At 34.6% G+C, this 16,408-nt stretch overlaps 3 protein-coding genes across 4 annotated transcripts; 1 reads left to right on the top strand and 2 right to left on the bottom strand.

Moving 5' to 3' along the window:
* Positions 1-853: 853 nt before the first annotated feature.
* On the bottom strand, positions 854-15,786 carry LOC123874523 (hsp70-Hsp90 organizing protein 1-like). Of its 2 annotated transcripts, XM_045919931.1 has the most exons (7): positions 15,776-15,786; positions 8,590-8,602; positions 4,612-4,887; positions 4,379-4,532; positions 3,718-3,818; positions 2,686-2,809; positions 854-2,333 (listed from the first exon to the last, which is right to left on the bottom strand). In XM_045919931.1, exons 3-7 carry the CDS (start codon positions 4,855-4,857, stop codon positions 2,233-2,235), a joined length of 726 nt encoding a protein of 241 aa, XP_045775887.1. In that variant the 5' UTR covers positions 4,858-4,887; positions 8,590-8,602; positions 15,776-15,786; the 3' UTR covers positions 854-2,232. The 2 variants fall into 2 exon arrangements, with proteins under 2 accessions (XP_045775887.1, XP_045775888.1); XM_045919932.1 differs by lacking the exons at positions 8,590-8,602; positions 15,776-15,786 and adding an exon at positions 5,027-5,069.
* On the bottom strand, positions 5,851-7,396 carry LOC123874521 (UDP-GlcNAc:betaGal beta-1,3-N-acetylglucosaminyltransferase-like protein 1). The gene has a single exon (XM_045919929.1). The coding sequence runs from the start codon at positions 7,043-7,045 to the stop codon at positions 6,005-6,007; it is 1,041 nt and encodes a 346-aa protein (XP_045775885.1). The 5' UTR covers positions 7,046-7,396; the 3' UTR covers positions 5,851-6,004.
* Positions 7,520-15,667, top strand: LOC123874520 (arrestin domain-containing protein 17). The gene is made up of 8 exons (XM_045919928.1): positions 7,520-7,731; positions 8,107-8,262; positions 8,481-8,692; positions 9,331-9,513; positions 10,388-10,576; positions 11,261-11,449; positions 12,195-12,285; positions 12,703-15,667. The coding sequence occupies exons 1-8, from the start codon at positions 7,617-7,619 to the stop codon at positions 12,846-12,848; spliced, it is 1,281 nt and encodes a 426-aa protein (XP_045775884.1). The 5' UTR covers positions 7,520-7,616; the 3' UTR covers positions 12,849-15,667.
* Positions 15,787-16,408: the final 622 nt, after the last annotated feature.

Genomic DNA, 16,408 nt, shown 5'->3' with positions numbered 1-16,408 from the left:
ATGCACAATAACTGTCAAGGACTTTATGGTGATGGACGGATATTATTTTAAGCCATGTTTTTTTTTTAAATTGTAAATTTCGTATGTAGTTATTATTGTATAAATACCGTATTGTTATACTTTTTTATCCATACATACTTTGTTGGACTTATTTTAATTGTAAGGTATGAGACCAAGAATTATATTCAAAAGATATTATATTGTATTGATGCAATTTTCGAAATACATTTTACATTAGGATCAATAAAGTATTTCCCCTAACAACTTTTTCATTCTGTAAGAACCCGACATAACCACCAACCATAGACGTTAGAATGAGTACTACTGATGCCTTTAGTCAAGTACTAATTGAAAACAATAATCACACTAATATTATAAAGGAGAAAGTTTGTATGTGTGTGTGTGTGTGTTTGTTACTCCTTCACGCAAAAACTACTGGACGGATTGGGCTGAAATTTAGAATGGAGATAGATTATACCCTGGATTAGCACATAGGCTACTTTTTAACCCGGAAAATCAGAGTTCCCACGGGAATTTTAAAAACCTACATCCACGCGAACGAAGTCGCGGGTATCTGCTAGTAAAAACATATATTGAAAGTAGCTTATGCCCGCGGAAATATATCACACTAATATTATAAAGGAGAAATTTTGTATGTGTGTATGTTTGTTACTCCTTCACGCAAAAACTACTCGACGGATTGGGCTGAAATTTAGAATGGAGATAGGTCATACCCTGGATTAGCACATTTTTTATCCCGGAAAATCAAAGAGTTCCCACAGGAATTTTAAAAACCTAAATCCACGCGAACGAAGTCGCGGGTATCAGCTAGTAAATAATAAAAAAGACTTCATTCAACTTTTATTGCCAGAATGCATTTCAATACAGTTAAATAATTCAACCATGTCTTTTCAAGATCAACAGTCTGTCTTAAACCTAAGTACCAAATTATTTATACAAATCTAAATGGAATAAACTGTATAAGTCAAATATTAAAAATACTTCCTAAAGACCTTTACAAACCTTTTTACCCAATTACAAAAACCATCTTACTTACTATTTATGTAATGCAGTCTAATCTCATCTAGCATTTGAATAATTATTATTATTAAATCAACAGATAACATAAACATAGTTAATAATACAAGTTAGACAAGCACGCTCCATCTTAGAACTTGACTCTTTAGCATGATTTTTGTCAAGCGCAAGCCTATCAAACAATAAAAAACCTATTTGCTTCTTAAAATGGGGCTCTCTCTACATCTCTCAAGTTTCAATAGACTAGCTTTTATTCCTTGAGTGGTGACCTGTTATCATTTTTCAATAAACATATCAAAATCACAAAATAATGATGGATCAAACACTTTATACCTACTTGAAGCAAATATTTAGTTATATCTATACCACTTGGACTGCCAAATTAGAGTGAGCATAATTGAGCATCATTCACTTGTGGGATAGCACAATAAATATATATTTATTTCAATTAGGTATTAGGAGTGCTCGAACCATCTTTATCTATAAACATTGAACATTCGTAATTACAATATACATAGGTAACATAATAATTACATACTTATACATCAGCAGTCTTTCAATCTTACCAGTTTTAAGAGGGGTCTCTCCATCACTCGCTTCATACTAACGTAGTTCCAATTTCATTTGAATATTAAGCAACCAAAGTCCATTAAATTTAACATATTCTAGAAACTAATATCTATGCCTGTGGTTTTCCAGATTTCTGTTAAAATATTCGGTTTCAAAGTTACGCGGCCTTCAAAATTCACGTAAAAATCTGTGAGTCCCTGTAATTTTAAAACTAGGTGCATATTTTTAGACAAATCTAAAACACCACAGGCACAGATATTAGTTTCTAGAATATGTCTGCAAAATTTCAGGGACTTTGGTTGCTTAATATTCAAATGAAATTGGAACTACGATTGTATGGAGTAAGTGACGGAGAGAGCCCTGTTAATAATTTTTTGACAAGACTGTAAGCATTGCAATTATAATTTATGATGAATAAGGTAGTATAGGCAGTGTTAAAAAAACAAGTAAACATAGTTTTGGAGGGGAGACTGCGTATCATAATCGCAGTGCGGGACATTCTCCAGTTTGCTGGACCATATTAAGGTGGCGTGAAGTCGCGGCGGATATGTGATCCTCCACTTTCGGAAAGGCCTATATATCGGCTAACGAAATAATGAGTGGGCCTATGACGAAGATGTGTTCTTAAAGTTTCCCTTGCTTATACCTCTGTCTTGCTTGTGCTTTACTATATTTTGTCTTTTTTTCTGGAGGAGTGGAGTCATTTTCATTTGTTTCATTGGTAACTGTAAACAGAAAATAAGTTTTTTGAAAAAAAAAAAAAAACAATAAGTTGTATCAAAACTAGATGAAGTCCACGACTTTGTCAGCATTGATTTAGTTTTTTAAAAATCCTGTGGGAACTCGTCAATTTTCCAGAACACCTATGCCTCGGGATGCCAACAATCTCTGTAATCTATATCGAATTTTGTCAAAATTGGTTAAATGGATGGGTCATGGAAACGTAGCAGACGGAGAGACACTTTCATTTATATTGCACTGTAGTATGGATTGCATTGCTTTTATAATGTTATGTATGAATTTCAATATTATTTACTTAACTTCTTAATCATTGCTAAAAATTGAGTAATCTTTTACCTAAATCTGGTGGTGGCTGTAGGGATTTACCAGCACTCCACGCATTCATTAATGTTGAAGTTTTTCCTATAGTCCATCCCAGCCCTGCTAGTGCTATTGAAAATGCTACCATGCTAAAGGGATGCTGAAAAATAACAATTTAAAATTATTACTACTAGATGTTTGAAGTTGCACCATTGTAATTAATATTTCTTTTAAATTATTATTATCATTCATATTTATATTATATTTCATTAGTTTTGAAGATTTATATTGATATTACACATTGCACAGGTACTTGAAAATATAGATATCTATCTACTGTCTGTAATCTGTAAGAATCTATTTCCCAAATTCAAATATATATTTATTTCACCTAAGATAACTAACTTATGGCTCTTATGATTATATTATGTCACAAGACTCCAACACCAGTTCTGAAAGCAACTTCTGACAATCCTCACAAGTCACAACCTATATGTGCAGATTTATTTTACTTAGAAAATGGTGCTAATTCAGTTGTACACAAATTTAACCTTGACAGATTTAACCTTGTCCACACTAAACATTGTGAAAAGCATAGCACTGCTATTAAGAGGGCTCTCTCCATCACTCGTTTCATACAATCGTAGTTCCAATTTCATTTGAATATTAAGCAACCAAAGTCCATGAAATTTTGCAGACATATTCTAGAAACTAATATCTATGTCTGTGGTTTTCCAGATTTCTGTTAAAATATTCGGTTTCAAAGTTATGCAGTCTTAAAAATTTACATACAAATCTTTGAGCCCCTGTAATTTTAAAACTACATATTTTTAGAAAAATCTAAAACACCACAGAGACTGATATTAGTTTCTAGAATATGTCTGCAAAATTTCATGGACTTTGGTTGCTTAATATTCAAATGAAATTGGAACTACGATTGTATGAAACGAGTGACGGAGAGAGCCCTGTTAAGCTTTTCAATTTCACCTAGTTTATAGACAACAATATATTTTAACATAATATTTACTTATTACAAAAATTTATACAAATATTGGCATAATATCTTACATTTAATGTTGGATTTGTAGTCAAGGTGTAATCTAATATAACAACACCTATACCTATAATGAACCCCACACAAGTGCAAATCCAGATAGTATTTTGGTGACCTAAAAAGAAAATAAATAAATTACAAAAGGAAATAGTTTTACAAAGTTCTAGATACAACAGTGGAACATGGCTAACTTGAACTTTGTTAAATTATAATTCTCATAAGTTTTAAGGATAAGAAATTGTCATTCCCTCCCATGAACCTCTAAGTTTAAATATGCAATATCTCCAATAACCTAGAATTATTAAAACTAAATAAAATTATTATTTCCTAATGAGGTACTAACAATACATAATATTGTTCTGACTACATCAAAGCTTGGTGGCTATCATTCGGTACTTGAATGAGTTAGTGAATCACCCTGCTGGTCTGGTGCTTCAACAGGTCATCTGGTCATCATTTGATGACAGAATGGTTCAGACCAGACATTGTGTTTAGCCCCTATGACACTATCTCTTATGAAGTAAATACTCTTTTGTGCTTATGCTTTTCATTCCCCTAATTAGTCATCTAATTCACTAGTCATTTCAAAGCCATGCAGTATTATTTTACAAAAAATATAAGTATGCATTTTTATGCATCTATAAGATTTAAACTTATATTAATAAACTAACAAACCTTTAATCTTTTTCTTTTGTTCATCAGTAATAGTTTTTATCGACTCCATTAACTTAACATTGTGTGGTTCAAGCTGTAAAGCTCTTGTGTAAGAAATAACTGCTTCATCATACAACCCACTAGCTGCTTCAACTTCAGCTCGGCGGAAATACCCCTGTAAATAATTAAAAAACAGTATTTTTGTTTTCAAACTGAATAGTTTTAGTGAAGGTGCAAAGTAAATAATATAGTACCTTTGCCCATTGTGGTTGTAATCTAACAGTTTCATTAGCATCCTGAAGGGATAGATAATGTTGATCTAACTTCAAGAATGCGAACGACCTATTGCTGTATAAAACGTAGTTGTTTGGATCCATTTTAATGGCCTGGGTATAATGTAATACCGCTTCAATGAATTTCCCATTCTTAACACAGTCGTTACCTTTAGCCCTAAGTTCTTCGACACTTATAGACTGAGAACCTTTTTTTGGTTCATCCATTCTGAGTAATTAATATTAGTGAACTGCAAACTTTAAATAAAATTAGCGTACGTACAAAAGTGAAAATTAAGAAAATAGAAATATTAAAAAAAAAACCCTGGAAAATTGGAAATAGGGAAATAGTCCATACCACAGATCACTATATACAGTCTAGTGGTCTGGTCCATACCAAAGAGTATGGAATCACTACCAGCACCACCAGCACAGACCTATTATCTATGGCACAGACTACTTGTCTGTGTCAACTCGAGGGCGAAATAAGTACCTAGATGTAGAGTCGGTTTTTGTCTGTGTTGGCGTTTGCTGACGTGCGTGCGGTGCCTTTTTGGAATGTTTTTTTGATAAAAGTGGCAGATTTTTGTGTTTCATTAGTGTAACTTGGAACTGACTGGAAAGCGTTCTAAGGGGGCACCGCGCGTGTGTCGGCTAGCGCGGTACAGGCGAAGTCCATACCTATATAGTTTCCCTAACTTGTAAATAACTACAAACTTGACATTGGCTAATCTGTGTAAAGCCAGACGAGAGAAGCAAAAAAATGTAGAGTCAGCCCATCCCTCTCGATTTGTATGGCGTGGCCACACGAGTACTGGCCATGGCCGCTTCCATCTCATTCTATTCTACCCTACATGACCACAGTCCGACAAGGCTCTAGTATAAAAAAAAGCGAAAACTCAAATTAAATTTGAATTTCACGGGCAGGCCCGTCGCTTCCACCTTAAGTTGGATGTGACGGGTCTGCCCGCGAAATTCAAATTTTATTTGGTTTTTCGCAATTTGTAAACTAATACGACAAAGTAGGCTTATGGCCTTAGTGCATAACTCCACGTCATGGAGTTCGCAACAAATCAATGTTATCTACTTTGTTATATCAATGCAGGGTATGGGTATGGGCCTTGCCGGGAAGTTGAAAAATTGTAGGGTAGTAGGAAGGGTTTTAAAATAGTATATTACAATTTTTTTTAAATAAATAAACTTATTTATGTTATAAAATTTATGAATAGGTTTATTTTGTAAATATTACAATATACATACTTACTTAGGTAGGTACCTACCTATATAATAGCTTTTCTAAGAGTTAAGACCTATCTTAATTTACGAATTCATTTAAGAATAATAAATAAATAGTTTCTCCATGTCAGTTAAAAAATTAACTAAATATAATATAATCAGTTCCTTCAATGAGATTTAACGAGTTGAGATTTTTCTCAAAAACTCCTTTTGTCAGATCTAATTTTACACATATAACCATGGGGGGTTTAGCATGTTTAAAATGAATAACTGGTAATTTCACAATTACTTTTCTTTTCACTGGGCAATATAGTTCAATTGTACGACCTATTTTTTTTTTATCAACATCACAGAATGCTTTAATTTTATTAACATTATCTGGATTAAGCATACGTACAAATTTTCTACCTGCTTTGCCTGCATTCCAAACAGTGAAATGTTCCCATTGTGGTATCACACTCATTTCAAGTCTCTTAACTTGAATTTGCTGAATTTTATTTCTCATTATTGAAAATGTAGTAGCATCTTCATGATAAGTATAAATCAGAAGTTCTTTGTCAACTCTATATAAATCACCACCCCCATCAACATGATCATAAAAAAATAAAAGATCTTCAGGAGTACCAAAGCCAGTCTCATCAAAACCTCCAACTTTGTCAAATACAGAACGGTGGCAAAACCATGTAGGCATTAAAATAGTAGGCCCATATGATAGGTAAATCTGTACCTTCATTTGTGATTGTTGTATGTTATTAGCCCATTTGACAAAGCGAGGTGTTGAATTAGGAGGATCTCGATTTATTCTACATCCTATTAAACAGCTGTGATCCAGTCTTGCTACTTCCCACTGCAATAAGATTCTATCACTATGCATTACATCATCAATATCTTGAAAACAAAGGTACTGGCCGGAGCTAGCATATACTGCTGCATTTTTGGCTGCCCCTACCCCTTTAGATTTTGCTGATCCAATGAGTTTAAATAGTATATTACGCATAAGAAAATATTGGGACCAATCATCAAGAATTTGATTAGATAGGTCGGTACTTCCATCATTATAAACAACAATTTCCACTTTTAATTCAGTGTCAAAAATAGTTTGATTTGCAATTGATTTCATGCAATTATTTATCCATTTTTCACCGTTAAATACTGGAATTATTACAGAAATATGCATCATTATTTTCACATTTCAAAAGCAAGTTGTGCACTCGCAATTTTTGATTTATATGATTAATACAACTTTTCCAAAATCAGATAATTGGAATTTTCACACCACACCATCTTAATATTATGAATCAGCACTCTGCGGCGTTTTTTTCTGGTCGATGATCAGACGGGATCAAAGAATACACTTGGACGGGATTATGCTTGGAGTCAGGAATCAGGATCAGCATTTAATCAGCTGGTAGATGGCAAAGAAAAGAGTATGTAATCAGTAATCAGTAATCACCAAGGAATATACTACTCTCTTAATCACTCTTAATCACTATTTCGGTTTTAGTGTGGTACTCTTCCGAATGTGCCGGACAAAGAGTATGTAATCAATACGTGGTCATAGACAGCAAGGACAGGGACACGTCCAACACGTCATGGAAATTGGAACCACAGACCAAATAACATATAATATACTCTTTGACAAGTATCTTGAGTCTTGACTTTTGTCATGTTCAATAATTTTTTGTGATTGCTGACTGCTGATTGCGATTTTTATATTTGCTATAAAAATATTTGGAATTTGATTTAATAAAATGGGTATTAAAGAAGCGGCGATATATTTAGATAATCAGTGGAATACCTATTATGCCGGCCAAACAGTGAACGGAAGGATAGAATATGTTTTCGATAGCCCCAAAAAAGTTCGAGGTGAGTATAAAACGAACACCTAAAATTTTTAAAGGAATGATTAGCATGATTGAGTCATAGTTTATTTAACTCATAATCATGTTAGAAGTGCAATAGTTCTTAGATTCAAGTGATTTATAATCAACAAAATGCTTATTACTCTGATTAATAACATTAAGAAAAAAAGAAGTACAAGATATTATTATGTTAGGTACCTAAAATGAAGATTTAAAACTATGACATTTGGTTCATATAATTGTAAAAGCTACTCTCACGTTTTTCATGTTTTGTTTTACTTAAGATCTCAAATGATTTACTATATTATTTAGTAACATGTCTGGTATAGTATGTCATTGATTTTGACCCAGTATTTTACTTTAATTTTTTTTGTACTAGGAATTCATGTAAAGTTTAAAGGTGAAGCCCACACTGAATGGAGTGAAAGCAAGCAAGAGGAGGATTCTGAAGGTAAAACACAATCAACTGACACACTTCATCAAGGCAATGAAGAATACTTCCAAATAACTTATTACTTGCTGGGAAGTAGCACTGGTAAGTGTAAAATCCAAAATGAAATGTATAAAAGCAAAGGCTTTAACTGAACTGATATCCAATGATCAAATCAAAGCATAAAGCTTGTGCCAGGAGTGGGTACGACAATAGTGCAACGGGTGGGGTTTGAACCGCAGACCTTTAGGAATTCAATCCGCTCCTCAACTGTTGAGCTATTGAGGCTTGAGGAATGTAGTAATATTGTTATTTTTTTGCAGGAAATGAGATAGAGATCCCTGCAGGCAAACAAGTATACAACTTCACATGTGCATTGCCTCCGGTTTTACCCTCCTCTTTTGAGGGACAGTATGGTTATGTCAGGTACACTGTTAAAGTTACTCTTGACAGACCATGGAAATTTGATCAGGAAACTAAGATGGCTTTTACTGTTATCAATGCATTGGATTTGAACCTTAATCCATCATACAGGGTAAGATTTACAAAGTACAATAATAATTAGTGTAGGTAAAATTATATTGTGAGAGTTCATCGAAGCATAGCAATCATAACTTACCTTTTATATTTTAAAGAATGTATAATATACTGAATTTTAAAAGATACATTGGTAAAGTACTGTTGCAGTAAAGTAATGGTCACATAAAAGTCATGTTATTTGTGAATTTCATTACCTGACTGTGGCAAAGCCAAAAGGAAGAGTTATGATTTTAGCAGTCTATGTATGTATGTATGTTTGTTTGTATCCAGATTCTGTGTTCCACCATAGTGCCTAAACTACTGGGCCGATTTTGATGAATGAGGTGTCAATTGATTTGTTGTAAAGACCCGGGTGCCATAGGCTACATTTTATACGAAAAAAATGACCTAACGGATGTTACATCAAAAAAAGTAGGGGTCTTCAGATTTTTTTTTTTTGCTTTTGTATTGAGTGGGATGTCAAACGAAAGAGAAGAAAATTCTGAGTTTATAAATATAAATCTACTACAACATTAAAATATACCAAGCTACTATAATATTTCAGCATTTATTAAGCCAATCACAGTTGGGGTTTAGTTTTTAACTTTTTGTTAGGTATAAGTATCATAAGTTAAAATTGTACTTTTTTTTAAGGAGCCAATACATTTCCAAATGGAAAAAACATTCTGCTGTTTCTGTTGTGCATCACCACCGCTGTCTGTGGATGTGCAAGCTCCGGTGTCTGGGTACTGTCCTGGACAAGTGATACCGCTGACTATAGACATTGAGAACAAGAGCAATGTTCAGCTGCATCTTATTAAGATTTTCCTAAGAAAGGTAGGATTTCTATATGTAGGGTTATGACGTTAGTAATCTATCTATATGTATGTTTCCCTAACTTCTGTAACTATTTTAAATCTATGGAATAGATTATATATGACCACTAGAATGCTAGACAATTTCATAAAAATTAAACCTTATCAGTTTGCATTAATGAACAAATTTTAAAAACTAATAACTTGTGGTTGGATATATTTTTCAATCAAACAACCGTTTGTGGCTCTCTAGACACTTCCTAAATGTATTCATTCTTCCAGGGTGATATTCTTTAGAGCAAGAGCTGATTATATATTTTCGTAATATACTAGCTTAAGCGCGTAACTTCGTCCTCTTCTTCTTCTTCTTCTCTCTGGGCTGGTTTCCGCACTTAAACGTTTCCGTCTGTTGTGTGTGGACTTCGTCCTCGTGGACTACACAAATTTGAAACCCCTATTTTACCCCCTTACGAGTTAAATTTTCATAAATCCTTTCTTAGCAGATGTCTTTGTCATAATTTCAGCCCGATCCGACCAATAGTTTGAGCTAGATGTCAATAGATCAGTCAGTCAGTCACCTTTTCCTTTTATATATTTAGACTAGCTTATATCCGAGACTTCGTTCGTGTGGCCTACATGACTTCAAACCCCTATTTTACCACCTTAGGGGTTAAATTTTCAAAATCCTTTCTCGGCGGATGTCTATGTCATAATAGCTATCTGCAATCTGCATGCCCAGCTCGATCGGTCCAGCGATTTGAGCTGTGCATTGATAGATTTATCAGTCAGTCAGTCAGCTTTTCCTTTTATGTATTAGATTATTATCCACATTGTGCAATTGTGTTTCTTCCTATCTCAAAATGTGACTTGATCTTAACATGATTACTGTTATTTAGGTTGTCACTTATAGAGCAACAACTCCAACCACTGCGATTAAAAAGTCCAAAGATATAATAATAACTATGCAAGAGGGACCTGTGCCAGCTGGAATAACCAAACACTGGAATTTGAATCTGGAAATACCACCAATACCTCCCTCAAACCTGGTTAATTGCAGTATTATTGATTTGGATTATGATTTGAAGGTAAACCTCTTTTTTTGCTAATATTGTGTTTTTAAATCTACCCACATAATATCTTGTTTCTAAAATAAAGCTTGAGGCCTGAATTCCTCTGTTAGCAGGTGTTACGCGCTCACCTGTGACAGGAAGATTTTTCTCAGAATTGTTTTTATGTCTGAGGACCCAGGAGGTCCAACTGTTATATCTTAGTACTTGATACTTGTATAAAGCCCGTACAAAATGACTTCTCACGCGCCATTTTAACTCTATGGTTCAACTTGACAAATAAGGACTAAAATTGTACTTTTGACATGATATTTAACACATAAAGTAAAAATGGCGCGTGAGAACTCATTTTTACGCATTATAAAATATAGTGTTCTACAGAGAAAATTTCGTTAAGGTGCATGGGACGGGTCTGCCCGCGAAATCCAAATTTAATTTGGTTTTTCGCAATTTGTTAACTAATATGACAAAGTAGGCTTATGGCGAACAGCTAGGTCCGAGTGGCGTCATTAATAGTGTCATAATATCAGTGTTTTAAGTCTGAGCAAACCTAAAGTACACTCTATAGCTCTCAGCCTAATTAATGGACAATATGTGACGTTATGTACGTCAAACATGTGTATTGTCCTTCATAAGCTGTTGTAACTAGTAAGGGCCTAAATGAGACTTGGCTCAATATGAAAACATTTTGTCTATCTGCAGGTTGAGTGTGCAGTGTCAGGCATGCACATGAATTTGAAGGACCGCAAGTACATAACAATTGGCACCGTGCCACTGGTTGGTATGGTAGGGCAGGCTCGGCCAACGCCGTCCGCCCCAGTACAGCCGGCGTCTCCGAGCCAGCCGGCTGTGTTGCCAGTGGCGCCAGGCCAGCCTGCGCAACCTGGAATTGTAAGGCTATAAATTCTAATTATATTATTAAAAGCAAATAAATACTAATACATACTAATACTAAGCAAATAAATACTAATACTAAACAATTTATTAAAGTTTTTTAACAATTCACTAAAGTTCAAGGGTGTCTGGCAGGGAGTTGCCTCGACACTAAGTCAACATGACGTGGTTTCTAATACTATTCCGAACAAGTGTAAATTAAAAATTTATAACACCCCCGACAAGTGAAGGTTACAGTAATAACTAGAAAAGAGCTGATAACTTTCAAACGGCTGAACCGATTTTCTTGAATTATAGCTAAGAACACTCGATCAAGCCACCTTTCAAACAAAAAACTAAATTAAAATCGGTTCATTAGTTTAGGAGCTACGATGCCACAGACAGATACACAGATACACACGTCAAACTTATAACACCCCCCTTTTTGGTCGGGGGTTAAAAATATATATATAAAAAAACTACACTTTATACTTTGACGTAAATTTTTTACACCTTTGTTAACTGTTATCTCCCAAAGCCACCATGATTCAAAATTCATAGTCGCTGATCGTTCCTCCATGTGTTGGGGTCAATACGCAGAGAAAGTTACAGCTTTTATAAAATAACGAAGGTCTGGCCCTCACAGGCTCTCGCCCCCAATAACTATTGATATTTCATTCCAAGCCAGGAACCTTTGGTGGCCGAGTCTGACTCGTAGTTCCCGTTTTTTAATAAGTATAACATTGTCAATTCTCTTTGATAGGTACAAGGTGGAGACTCAATGCCAGGAGGTTGGATGGTACCAGGAGCTCCGCAACCCCAAGCCCCTCATCAGTCGCTTTATCCTACATTAAGTAAATATACCGTTTATTCTTATCTATGTTCTATGACAGAATTTTTTAGAAATTCTGTAAAATGTTTCAATTTTAATTTCAATTTTTTTATTTCACAAAAAAATAAATGTATACTATTTTTATTACTCCTTACATAATATTACGCTAGTTTGAAATATGATTGTGACAAAGGAGTGCTCGTACTAAGACAGCTTGTGTTACGAGTGTCGACAACCTTTCTTTCTTCACTTCAACTAATTAACATATTATTGTTTTCTAATGTATTAATTGATTATTTATAATTATAATGTAATCATTCTCAGTAAAGTTCATTGAAAATTGATAGCATAAGTCTTCCTTATGATACAATTTTTCTAAAGTAAGTATTCTTAGTAAAGTCAATGGAGTTGTTTTTAACATCTTGGTTTTGTATTGTAGCGGAGCCAGTGTACAAGGAGTCTCCGTATACCGCGCGTACGATTCACGACCGCGGCGAAAGCAGCCACATGATCACTAGCCCGACCCGGTTCGCGCCCTACTACCCCACGTACGCGGCCGTGCTACCCCCGCCCTTGCCGCAGTGAACAGGAGACTTCGACCGCGGCGATAACAGTCACATGGTCACCAGTCGAGCCGGTTCGCGCCCTACTACCATTCCTGACCATTTGGTTTCCCGCTCAGTATGTATGAAAGAATAAGAAGCGGGAATATTCACTTCACTGTATGTCGTCTAGAGTTTTTTTTACCTGAAATCAACTATAATAGGAGGTCCGTTCAATATAACGCGCGATAATGGGCGCACTCACATACACGCGTACAATATTGAACTTAGCTTGCATTTGACTAGTTAGTTGCTTAGTTAAGCAAACTTTTTAACAGTTTTATATATTAAAAGTTAAAATTATGAATAGGTATATTGGTTTTATATTTACATAATTGGGAATTATTGAAGAATGATAATGACTAAAAATTGTGAATAGTAAAGCTGTACAATCTACTGCGTTTGAGTATTTAAATAGTTTACTTCTAGTACTAGGAAATGCGCTGAGAAGATATAAATTCAGGAAAATTTTGAAGTTGAGTTTCGAATGAGCCGATAACTCTTACCTTAGCAATCAAACGAATTTTCTACCGTCCAATCATCACACTTTTAATATACAGAGAAATAAAAATTAAATACAGATGTAGACTTATTATTGTATAAAAATTTTAATGAAATAAAGATAGAAAATTGTACATCACAATAGGTCCTTAAGGCTAGATGTGCATTGGATGCTATCACCTGAGCGTCTAGCCTGTAGAACCTATGAAGACAAGAAAACCTCTCAAGAAAAAGGTTAAGCTTTCTCGAAGAGGTTTGTTTACAGCGGCTATAAATTGAAATGCTTAATATTATTGCTTTCGTTCTATTAAGGACGCGCGAACCGCCATCGATCGTCTCCATAGTACTCGTAGCTAGGGTCCCCGAGCATTAGGCAGCCTGGGTGCGGCAGCCACTCCGAATCCGACATCTATATCTATACTAATAAATAAAATTGAAGTGCCTGTCTGTTTGAACGGGCTAATCTTCGGAACGGACTATCACAGACAAGTAGAGGATTAATGAAGGAGTAACATAGGCTACTTTTTTAACCGACTTTAAAAAATGGAGGAATTGTGTTTTTCTATCTATGTACACCGACATCTCCGAGATCTCTGAACTGATTTGCGTAATTTTTTTTTTTTAATCGAGAGAGGAACTTTGCGACATTGTTCCATAAAAAAATTGGATTCCAACTCCTCAATCCGGATGCCGCAAGGTATGTGACCAATCCACGCGGGCGAAGCTGCGGGCATCATCTAGTCTGGAATATGACGCGATAGCGCATAGATCGGATTGACTGCCGCAGCCAGGCTGCCCAGTGCGCGGGGACTTTAGCTTCTATGGAGATTGGAGACGCTCAAAGACAGTTCTCGCGTCCTTATACGAAAGCAATTCAATTCATAGCTGCTAAAAACAGCCGCAGTCTGGCTGCCTAGTGCGTGGACTACCTAACTCAGCTGCTGAAGAAAAATGATCGGCCGAAGAGGCGATAGTAGCTAATGGGTGTACAGCCTTATTCACAAATTCAAATGTCCTATTTTTCTTATACAGATTTTTATACCTACGACGAACATCGTGTTTACCAATAACTTTCTGATGAATCTATTATAAATTAAGGATTACAAAATTTCGATGCATTTTGCGTATGTTAATGAAGATAACTAAATAAAAATTAGTAGGTATTTTGCGTGTTTTTGTTTATATGGTTTTGATCTAGTTAAGAAAGCTACGTAACGTAACTACGTAATTAACGCTAGTACTTAGTACGTACGTACATATTACAGTTTTAATTTTACATCCAATGTTTTAGCCTTTCTAAAAATGCTCCACTGTACCTAGAGCTTCACTTATTTGCCTAGATCGAAACTATATTGCATAAGATTGAATGTACGTGCCAGTGCCTAATTATAAAATAGGTGTGTAATATGTACTTGTAATTGTTACCATTAGATATTAAAACTTACTCCGATTCCAATAGAGATTAAATATAACTTGGATGTCACGTTTTGTTATCTGTAACTTGAAAATCCTCAGTATGGACTAGAAGTAACTGGGTGTGAATACCGTCTGTTATATCGACCCTTGGCAGAATGAAGTGTACCTAGTAATTGTAATTTGTAACTAATCTAATATCTAATATATTATATTATTATTGGATTCTAACGTTTTTGCTTTTTTTTGATTATATTAATAATTATTTTTCTTTTATTTTGTAGATTATGTTAAGTCTAAGGTTGGTTTTATGGCACAAAATATGTTTAACAATTTTTACAAATTAGTACCTAACAGTTTTATAAAGGTGTAACCGGTATCGTTGATAGATTTTTTTTTTACCTACTCTTACAAATTTTGGAAAATTCTATATTATGCTATTTCATATAATCTTTTTTCAACCAACTTGTGATACTTATGGTATGTGGTAGCCTGGTAGCTAGTAGAGTTACAAATTTAAAATTTTATTTACCTTACTACTGTTTCACAATCTCCAGATAAACTTTATTTAACAAATAACTTTGACGTTCTGACAGTTTTTGTACTGGGAATCTGTCAAAATGTCTTTATCTAATAGATAAAGTTTATCCGGCAATTATGACACAGGCCCTTAACTTAATTTTATGTTTTAAGTAAAAGACGTTCGCAATTATTATATTAGGTATTATAACTGAATAATTATTTAGTATTTACACTGCTGTTGCTATTTTTTACATCATTTATTAATTTGTAAGTTATCTCGATTAAAAAATCTCAAATGTCGAATAAATTATATTGCTTTAGTATTAGCATTTCTTTACACATTTTGTATATTATAAAGATTATAAATAAATTTATATTGCGACAATTTTTTTTATTGCATAAACCCAACTTATTATTATTTAAAAGATGATTGATATTTCTTTTTACAAGCTTCGTATAGTACAACCCGGTTACTAAAAGATTGGACCTGGCGTCAAGACGTCACTGCGACGTATGGGTACGGTGTGCAAAAAAGCATCATTAAGAATATTTAGGTATGAAACTTAAATGTTTGTGAAAAACTCTGGGTATGCTATGTTAGTATTGTCTTAGTTTGGTGTTTATCATACATTGAAATTGAAAAAAGCGAGCGTCCATTCTTTTAGTAACCGGGTTGTAAGTAGGTATGTGGTTTGTCTTACAATCGATAATAGACTATGAATATGATGTCCAACACCAGGGTTACATGCTGGAACCTGGATGTGGTCATAAGGACTCAAGTAGATATTACTTACCTATTATAACGGGCTCGTTTTTGTCTTGACGAGTTAACACTGTAGATCTAGATTCTAGATGATGTTCAGGGTCTCATGATGGAGCCGGGAGGTGGTCATATGAACTATTCAAGTAGCCATCATAAGTCAATTGCGTTTAGGATCGTTGGATTTATCTTGACAAGTACTATAGACCTAGATGGCACCCAGGATCTCAAGATGGAGGTGGGAAGTAGTGATAGCGCCTGTTTATGTCTACGTGATATTTATCGTGAAATAACACGTAATCACCAACTGGCGATAGAAACTCCTTAAGAACTCATGTTTGCGCTGA

Source organism: Maniola jurtina, chromosome 18 (assembly GCF_905333055.1).
Source record: "Maniola jurtina chromosome 18, ilManJurt1.1, whole genome shotgun sequence".
In the NCBI taxonomy this organism is placed as follows: domain Eukaryota; kingdom Metazoa; phylum Arthropoda; class Insecta; order Lepidoptera; family Nymphalidae; genus Maniola; species Maniola jurtina.
This window is presented reverse-complemented; position numbering and strand designations above follow the sequence as displayed.

Coding starts and splice junctions, on each gene's coding strand:
- LOC123874523 (XM_045919931.1), bottom strand. CDS start 4,857: ATGGATGAACCAAAAAAAGGTTCTCAGTCTATAAGTGTCGAAGAACTT. Junction 4,533..4,611: donor TACAACCACAATGGGCAAAG/GTACTATATTAT, acceptor AATTATTTACAG/GGGTATTTCCGCCGAGCTGA. Junction 2,334..2,685: donor ACAGCCACCACCAGATTTAG/GTAAAAGATTAC, acceptor TTCTGTTTACAG/TTACCAATGAAACAAATGAA.
- LOC123874521 (XM_045919929.1), bottom strand. CDS start 7,045: ATGATGCATATTTCTGTAATAATTCCAGTATTTAACGGTGAAAAATGG.
- LOC123874520 (XM_045919928.1), top strand. CDS start 7,617: ATGGGTATTAAAGAAGCGGCGATATATTTAGATAATCAGTGGAATACC. Junction 7,732..8,106: donor TAGCCCCAAAAAAGTTCGAG/GTGAGTATAAAA, acceptor TTTTTGTACTAG/GAATTCATGTAAAGTTTAAA. Junction 12,286..12,702: donor GTCGCTTTATCCTACATTAA/GTAAATATACCG, acceptor TTTGTATTGTAG/CGGAGCCAGTGTACAAGGAG.